This window comes from Bos grunniens, chromosome 1, assembly GCF_055505025.1.
Source record: "Bos grunniens cultivar Pamir isolate PY7600 chromosome 1, Bosgru_T2T1.0, whole genome shotgun sequence".
NCBI classification, from domain to species: Eukaryota; Metazoa; Chordata; class Mammalia; order Artiodactyla; family Bovidae; genus Bos; species Bos grunniens.
In genome coordinates, this window is record NC_141165.1 from 147,633,031 (window position 1) to 147,641,944 (window position 8,914).

The 8,914-nt window shown below is 40.9% G+C and overlaps 1 protein-coding gene across 1 annotated transcript in view; it reads right to left on the bottom strand.

Moving 5' to 3' along the window:
- The window catches only part of CYYR1 (cysteine and tyrosine rich 1), a 117,997-nt gene extending 110,741 nt beyond the window's left edge, over nucleotides 1–7,256 (bottom strand). The window contains exons 1-2 of the mRNA XM_086412625.1: nucleotides 6,862–7,256; nucleotides 259–361 (exon numbers count right to left, since the gene is read on the bottom strand). Coding sequence (XP_086268751.1) covers nucleotides 259–361; nucleotides 6,862–7,252 — 494 coding nt within the window. The 5' untranslated portion in view covers nucleotides 7,253–7,256. The remainder of the gene's footprint in view (nucleotides 1–258; nucleotides 362–6,861) is intronic.
- Between the last annotated feature and the right edge of the window lie 1,658 nt (nucleotides 7,257–8,914).

The window sequence follows — 8,914 nt, forward strand, 5'->3', positions numbered from 1 at the left end:
CATAGATACAAACTAAGCAATAAAAGAATATCTTTTAAACTTCTAATAAAAGCAATTTATGTTGTATATTAATTTACACATTTAGTGAAAAAAATATGACACATTAGACTGTCATGAGTGTTTAGAATCTCCAGTAAGGATTTTATATCAACAGCCAATCTTAAAAATCTTCTATTCAAAAGATAACTTAGCACTTTTTCAAAACATAACTGGGCAAAGGAAAGAGTACCAATATTGCCAAATGTGATTAATACTCACGAAAGAATATTCCCAATATAGGCATAGTAGGAGCAACAGTAAGGTGTGGTTCCATCACAGCAGTAAGATTTGCAGTCTTTGCCACACTGAGCAAGGCAATCCTCTACAAAATAAAAACCACATCCACATAGTTACTATTCTAAAATCGCAGCTTTACAAAAAAATTATTTTACATCTTAATTGATCAATGACCACTCTTTAGTGCTTTTAGATTTTCAAAGTGCTCAGAATTCTAAAACATTTGTAAACATTTAAACTAGTCTTGCTTCCTTGTTGTTCTGTAGTTGCTAAGTCATGTCTGAGTCTTTTGTGACCCCATGGACTATAGCCTGCCAGGCTCCTCTGTCCATGGGATTCCCCAGGCAAGAATACTGGAGGAGGTTGCCATTTCCTTCTCCAGAGGATCTTCCTGACTCAGGGATGGAACCTAAGTCTCCTGTACTGGTGGGTAGATTTTTTTTACCACGGAGTCACCTGGGAAGCTCTCTTCCTCTTTATCAAACATAAATCTAGAAAAGGCAAAGACCATTCTTGGAACCTCCTGCATCAAGCACCATAACGGGTAGTCAGAGTGGGTTGAAAGAGACAAAGAAGGGAGGAATGAGTGATCCAAACAATCAGACATTCAATTTGTCAACAGAGTTCTTATGATAAATTTTAAATGATAAAGTCTTTTGACTTCAGAGTGTTAATCCTAAATATATTTGACGGAAAGTGTTGACATGAATAATAACAACTGGAAATCATTTTAAAATAATGAATGTTTTTCATGACTGCATTATAGGCTTTTCTCTACCATTTTTGTCTTCATAACTACAGCGTGCATACATAAGGTAACACATACGAGTCTGCGCATCCTGTCAATCCATTTGGAGTCAGCTGTGGGAAAAAGTTCCTATAGATAATTAATGGGTGAATAATTAAGAGTTTATTTAATGTCAGATTTAAGAATCAATAAGATATGAAACAGCACTATGTGAAGGGAGAAAGTATTTTCTGATTAAAAAAGACATACCAGAGCTGACAAAACCAAATTATTCTTTTTTTTTTTTTTTTCTGTGTATTCCAGGCTCAAAATCACTGCCTTGTTTTTTTTTTTTTTTTATTAATTTTATTTTATTTTTAAACTTTACATAATTGTATTAGTTTTGCCAAATATCAAAATGAATCCACCACAGGTATACATGTGTTCCCCATCCTGAACCCTCCTCCCTCCTCCCTCCCCATACCATCCCTCTGGGTCGTCCCAGTGCACTAGCCCCAAGCATCCAGTATCGTGCATTGAACCTGGACTGGCATCTCGTTTCATACATGATATTTTACATGTTTCAATGCCATTCTCCCAAATCTTCCCACCCTCTCCCTCTCCCACAAAGTCCATAAGACTGTTCTATACGTCAGTGTCTCTTTTGCTGTCTCGTATACAGGGTTGTCGTTACCATCTTTCTAAATTCCATATATATGCGTTAGTATACTGTATTGGTGTTTTTCCTTCTGGCTTACTTCACTCTGTATAATAGGCTCCAGTTTCATCCACTTCACTTTTTTCCATGTTTTTGGCAAGGAAAAATATACCAAATGTTGAATAAAAGTTACCCTACCTGTCAAAAAAATTCTTTATTTCATCTAAATGATTTATGTTTAACAAGTGAAGGCTATCTTTTAGTTATGTGTGTGCTAAGTCACTTCAGTCATGTCCAACTCTTTGCAACTCCATGGACTGTAGCCCACCAGGCTTTTCTGCCCATGGGATTCTCCAGCCAAGAATACTGGAGTGGGTTGCCATTTCCTTCTCCAGGGGATTTCCCGACCAAGGGATCAAAACTGAGTCTCTTATGTCTCCTGCATTGGCAAGTGGGTTTTTGACCACTAGCACCACCTGGGAAGCCCCATCTTTTAGTTACAATCAGTTATAATCAGTGGTATAAATTATAATGGATATGTGAGTTTCAGGTACATGTAAGAAAACATGTGTACATATAGTCTGATAATTTGAGTTACACATTGAAGAATCACAAAATAGGTCATTTCCAACTCAATCTCTGAAGGCAATAATTCTTATCAAAATTATACAAGACTTTTGTTTTCCTGTCAAAGTCATAATATAAAAGTGTAAATGTTATATTTATGCCTGCAAGTCCATGTAATTGATTTGTCTAGAGAGGAAAATATAGATTTGGCTTTTAAATCACCTCCCTGACAAAATAATTCTTTACAAATTGATGTGATCACAAAACTAGCAAAGTTCATTCACCTCTATCAATAATGCATGACCTTTGTGGAACAAGTGAAAAGTTCATGTTTTCTTTCCCTCAATTTTATTTCTACTTCATAAATGAAAAAATGTTAATGTTTTCTTCAAGGATGTGGTAAGAAGGCATGAAAAGGGAAAATAATTACTTTTGTAAGATTCAGTAACTCTACTTAAATCCACTTTAAAATTCTGAAGACAGAAACGTGATTTAATGATTTATTGACATTAATGCTTTTTGCATTAATATTCTGTGTATGCTTTTTGCAATTTATTTTACCATTTTCCCAGGGAATTTCCATAGCTCTCATTTTTAGTACTGTTTAATTCAAATATTTAGACTGCTCAGTTATCTCAAGCACTTAGCTGGGATGTTCTGCTTTGTGCACTTAAAAGCCATTCAGATAGTGGGAGAGCTGACACCCCGCCTTACTCTGGTGGAGCACGACAAGTAATGTTTCAGTAGCTTCACGGGATCCTTTTTGAACAACACCCAAGACAGTGACATCTTATTAAGCTCTCCAAGATTATCAAAGATTCAATTACTATTATTATAAGGTCACAGTGTTATCAAAATATTTTGAACCAACGTTTCAGGAAACCAAACCCCAAGTCTTGTCGCCAAGAAGCCGGATTATACCTGCAGCAAATATCTAGATCCTGTCACACACTGTTTATTATTTTTATGGCATTTTCCAGCACTTTTGTCTGCTTCCCAGAATTAAACAACTGAAAGTGTGTGTTAATCGCTTAGTTGTGTCTGACTCTTTGCGACCCCATGGACTGTAGCCCGCCAGGCTCCCCTGTCCATGGAATTCTCCAGGCAAGAATACTGGAGGGGGATGCCATTTCCTTCTCCAGGGGATCCTCCTGACCCAGGGGTCTAAAATAACTAAAAAGGGAAGTTTTACTAGCATGACAAATACACTCACTATCACAACATTTCCAAATGTGGATGTCAATCACACCTCAAACTTCTCTTGAGAGGTTAGTTGCTTTCTCCGGTTCATTTGAAAATACTCCTATAAATATCACAGTTTGGACAATACGGAGATAACTTCTCACTTGCGAAAGCATGGAACATCCCAATGGCCCTCAGAAGATAAATAATATTACTACTGATACTCAAGTTAATATTCCTGAAAATTAGCCAGCTCCAATTTTCTTCAGTGACTTTAAGGCAGGATCTGGAAGAAGCCTCCCCACTCCCTTCTCAAGGAATGTGTAGAACAGGAAAGCGTCTGGCTCCAAGCACTTGCTCAGAATTGGCTCTTGTAATCCACAGCTAAGGATCAGAAAGGAAGGAAAGGGAGGGGACAGAAATCACTGGCACAGGCCAGGAAGGTTAAAACCTTGGCCAAATCCTGTCTTTGTACCCTGCAGTGGGAGTTAGATAATAATATAAACACTCCGTTGGATTTCTTTCCAAAAGTGACTCCAAAGTCAAACACAATGCTTCAGGTATAGAAACCTTGCTTTTATTTCGCTAACAAATGGATCTTGTATGAATATATTTTCTTTGGGGAAAATAATTCAGGTTATGGACTGCTTCCCAGGTGGCTCAGCAGTAAAGAATCTGCGTGCCAGTGTCAGAGACTTAAGAGACATGGGTCTGATTCCTGGGTCGGGAAAATCCCCTGGAGAAGGAAATGGCAACCCATTCCAGTTTTCTTATCTGGAAAACTCTTTGGACAGTGGAGACTGGTGGGCTACAGTCCATGGAGTCGCAAAGAGGACCTTTGTGATAGTCGCACACGCACACACACACACACACACACACACACACACACAGTGCATCGACAAGTTTTTGTCCCGTTAAAGCTGGCAATCCATTTAACAGGGTGTCTGGATTAATTCCGGACTTCCCTGGTGGCTCAGACGGTAAAGTGTCTGCCTACAATACAGGAGACATTGGTTCAATCCCTGGGTCGGGAAGATCTCCTGGAGAAGGAAATAGCAACCCATTCCAGTATTCTTGCCTGGAAAATGCCATGGACAGAGGAGCCTGGTAGGTTACCGTCCATGGGGTCCCAGAGTCGGACACGTCTGAGCGACTTCACTTCACTTCTGGATTAATTCTATTTCTGTAGTGTTCCCTCATCTCATCCCCATCCTCACTTCCAGCCTTATCTCTTAGTTCCAACCCAACTATATTGTCTGTTTTTACACTTCTCATGATTTCTGCCTTTGTTTACACATTATCCTACTTTATCTTCTTATGTCCAAGGCTTCCCTATACTTCAAAGGTTTAGGTCCTAAAAACCCTCCTCAATTCAAATTCTCTGAGCAAATATTTATTGCGCTCCTCTTATGGACCAGGCATTTTGTTAGTCTCTGAGAATATTATGCTAAATGAAACAGACATCATTTTTATGGAGCATATACTCCTAAGTCAGCAGTAAAGTCTCCTCCTTTGAATACCTAAAGTACACTGTTGTCTCTCTTCCATAATACAGCTTTTTATGACGTCGAGTAATGGGCACAGTTTATCTTCCAGACAAGACTCAAAGTATGACTTCTGTCCTAGGCATCACTCAGCATACCTCACTCAATAAACAGTAGTTGAGTAAATGCTGCAAGCATAAAGAAACCTCTGAAATAAAGAGCTCAGGAATTAATATCAGAAATGCATTAGCTAATCATGTATCAAAGGTGATAAGCTGACCTAGTACTGGTGAGTTATGACTTTGTAATGTACTGAGGAGGGATGCAGATGGAGAAGGAATGAATGGAGTAAAAACTTCTACACTGATCAAGCTCCCTGCTGGCCAGCTGCTTGGGTTCCCTGAATCCTGGGTGTTGGTGGGGGTGGTGTACAGGTAACATTGGGGGAACAGGAAGAAGGGAAGGAAAATCAGAAGCTTCAGCTCACCAAAGAGAATAAAATAGACAAAAGAACAAGAAAAAGTTATTCGATGATGTGGTTGAAGATGAGTGAAGGTATTAAAATTTCACTTGCTATATTCTATTTTCTCATTCTTGTTTTCTTTTGGTAAACAGTGGAAGTGAATTGTCATCGCTCCGAATCACTTAGTGAAAAGATTTGAATATAAAATGGATATTAATGCAATTGATTCTGTTAGACTCTCAAATTCTGCAAACTTTATAGGACTTAAGTAAAAGAAGTAAATGCTGGAAACACATTACGACGTGGACTCTCAATAAATAGAAAGTACTTTCCCTATTTTATGCATTTTGTATTCGAAGGTCAGCATTTTCCCTACAATAAAATATCTTTGAAACAACTCACAGACGGCCAGTAATTTACATTTTTAAAAATAGACTGTAAATTTATATAGGAGTTATCATTGTGACTCATTTCTCCCAAGGTTGAATGAGAAATTCAATTCTGTTGATGTTCAGGTAGGAATAGTGAAGACCATCTTCATTTCAGGTGCCATTATTTTTGCAAATATCAAAAGGTAAATCACAGTACTATATATAAATTTAGTATTGCAAGGTCATAGGTAAGCCTGTGGCTTTTATTACAGGAAGTCAGAGACATGAAAAATTTTACAAAAACTCTGCTTTTATCCTGTTTTTTAAAAATATGAAGCAGATGGAAAACTGCATGTGCAATTAACTTTATACTTGAATAACTAAGGAAAGACCATTTTGGGCTTCACATCAGTCACAAAACAAGAAAACGTCTTCGCTACATCTAATATTAGCTAGCAATTCTAGCCAAGAAAAATTAGGATGAGGGAAATGAGATACTCTTCATCTATAAACAAGGGCTTAACAAGCTCAACAAAAACAAATATGCCTCTTGAAAACTGTATATTTCAACTCAAAGCTTCCAGTTGCCTTGTTCACCACACGTGAGAATCATCTTCTAAAGAATGAAAACACCAGTCTATGGCTTTTTTTGGGTTGGTTTCTGAAAAGAAAAATCTGGAATATTCAGCATGTGAAGGTGGAATAAGGTAGCGGTAGCCTTTACTGAAAAGTCGCCAGTTTATCTGAAAATCTTAGTGATATCTCTGAACTTCGGGTGCTTAAAGAAAAAAAAAAGCTTTCCTTCCACTGCTCAGTCTCCACTCTCACCCTATCCAGAAAATAAAAAGAAAATCCCTTAAATGTGGGGTTGGGGTTATAAATATCTGTTCCACGGAGAGAAAGGAAAAGAGAGAGAGAGAGAGAGCGAAAAGGACACGTGGAAGGAAAGGGACAAAACAGAACCGCGTGGAGGTCGAGCCCCGGGCGGGCGCGCGCGGGTTCTCCCCTGCCCGCGGGGACCACCCGGCCTCTGACCTCCCACCGCGCCCCGCTCAACCCGCGCTGCCCGGACAGTGACCCCAGCGCCGCCCGGAGCCCTAGTCCCCCCGCTCCCGCAGCCCTAGGTCACCGACCTGCGCAGACAAAGAGTAGGACCAACTTCGGAAGCAAGACCCCTGGACACCCGGGCACCCTCCGCGCGTCCATCCAAACCGGTGGCCGGAGGTGGCGCGCCAGGACAGAAGGACAAGCAGAACCGGTCTGTAGAGAAAGCTGGGAGCCAAAGGCGACCCCAGCACCGGGAGAGGATGGGGGCGCCGGAGGGCGATCAGATGGAGCGGGTAGCGCTCTGGAAAGCGGGGTGGCGCGGTGACCAGGCCATCGCGCTGGGAGCTTTCGTGGGGAGCCCGGGCGGCCGCGCGGGGCTGCGTTGTGGCCGAGGTCTCTTTGTCTGTCCCCGGGGCGGTCTGGCGGCAGGCTGAGCAGCAGATCCAGCGTCCTCGGCCACCCGGGCTCACATTTCATCTCCGCGGGTGGCACCTACGCGAGGCTGGGGGCGGGGGTGGCCCCGACTCCTCCCCACGCTCCAGTTCTTCCTTCTATAAAGTGACTCTCAGAGCTTGGCCCTGTCCTAAAGGAACTTTTCCTAACCTTTTGTTCTGACTGTCCGCACTCCACAGTTTTTCCTTTGGAGTAATGGATGCTCCCAATACTTTGTAATTTATCTTTACACAAATGCAGGGAGTTTCCAACTTTGAAGATGTTAGACGAAAGCCAACGAGGAAAAAACCTTAGGAGAACTGGAAAATACAGAAACAGTGTATGGTTTTTTTCTGCCGAAAGCTGGTAAAACTTTTCTTATTTGTTAAACACCTAAAACATTTCCAGTAAAGTCAGAGAAAACAAAACAAGATTGCATACTGTCATCACTGTTATTTGATACTGTTCTGGAGTTACTGGCCTATGCAATTAGATAAGAGAAAGAGGGAAAAAATCATAAAAATTGGAAGGAAAATTATCATTTGCAAATGATATGCTTTTATATGTGGAAAGTCAAAGACAGTCACCTATAAAGCTCTTAACTAGAGGTGACTAAACAATCAATAGTTTTTTCTCATGCAAATAAAAATCAGAAAGTTATCAATTTTATACACAAAGGAGAAGACACAAATAAGTGAATAGAGATTCTTTTGACTAAGAAAATTAAACATAATAAAGGTAAGAATTTCCTCCCAAATTAATCTATAAATCTGGAAATTAAACTGGCGGTTCAGCTGGTAAAGAATCTGCTTACAATGTGGGAGATCTGGATCAGATCCCTGGGTTGGGAAGATCCCCTGGAGAAGGAAACTGGCTACCCACTCCAGTATTCTGGCCTGGAAAATTCCATGGACTATAGAGTCCGTTGGAGAAGGAAATGGCAACCCACTCTAGTATCCTTGACTGGAAAATCTCTTGGACACAGAAGCCTGGTGAGCTGCAGACCATGGGGTCGCAAAGAGTCGGGCATCCCAAGGAGTCAGACAGGACTGAGCAACTTTCACTTTCACTTAATATAAATATCAAAAATTTTTTTCAAAACAGTTTAATTATAGTCTATTTAGAAAATAACCAAGTAAGACTATCAGTTAAAAAAAGAGTTCAGTTCAGTTCAGTTCAGTCCCTCAGTCCTGTCCGACTCTGTGACCCCATGAACCGCAGCACGCCAGGCCTCCCTGTCCATCACCAACTCCCGGAGTTCACTCAGACTCACATCCATCGAGTCGGTGATGCCATCCAACCATTTCATCCTCTGTCGTCCCCTCTCCTCCTGCCCCCAATCCCTCCCAGCATCAGGGTCTTTTCCAATGAGTCAACTCTTCGCATGAGGTGGCCAAAGTATTGGAGTTTCAGCTTCAGCATCAGTCCTTCCAATGAACACCCAGGACTGATCTCCTTCAGAATGGACTGGTTGGATCTCCTTGCAGTCCAAGGGACTCTCAAGAGTCTTCTCCAACACCACAGTTGAAAAGCATCAATTCTTCGGCGCTCAGCTTTCTTCACAGTCCAACTCTCACATCCATACATGACTACTGGAAAAACCATGGCCTTGGCTAGACGAACCTTTGATGGCAAAGTATATCTCTGCTTTTCAATATTGCTATCTAGGTTGGTCATAACTTTCCTTCCAAGGAGTAAGTGTCTTTT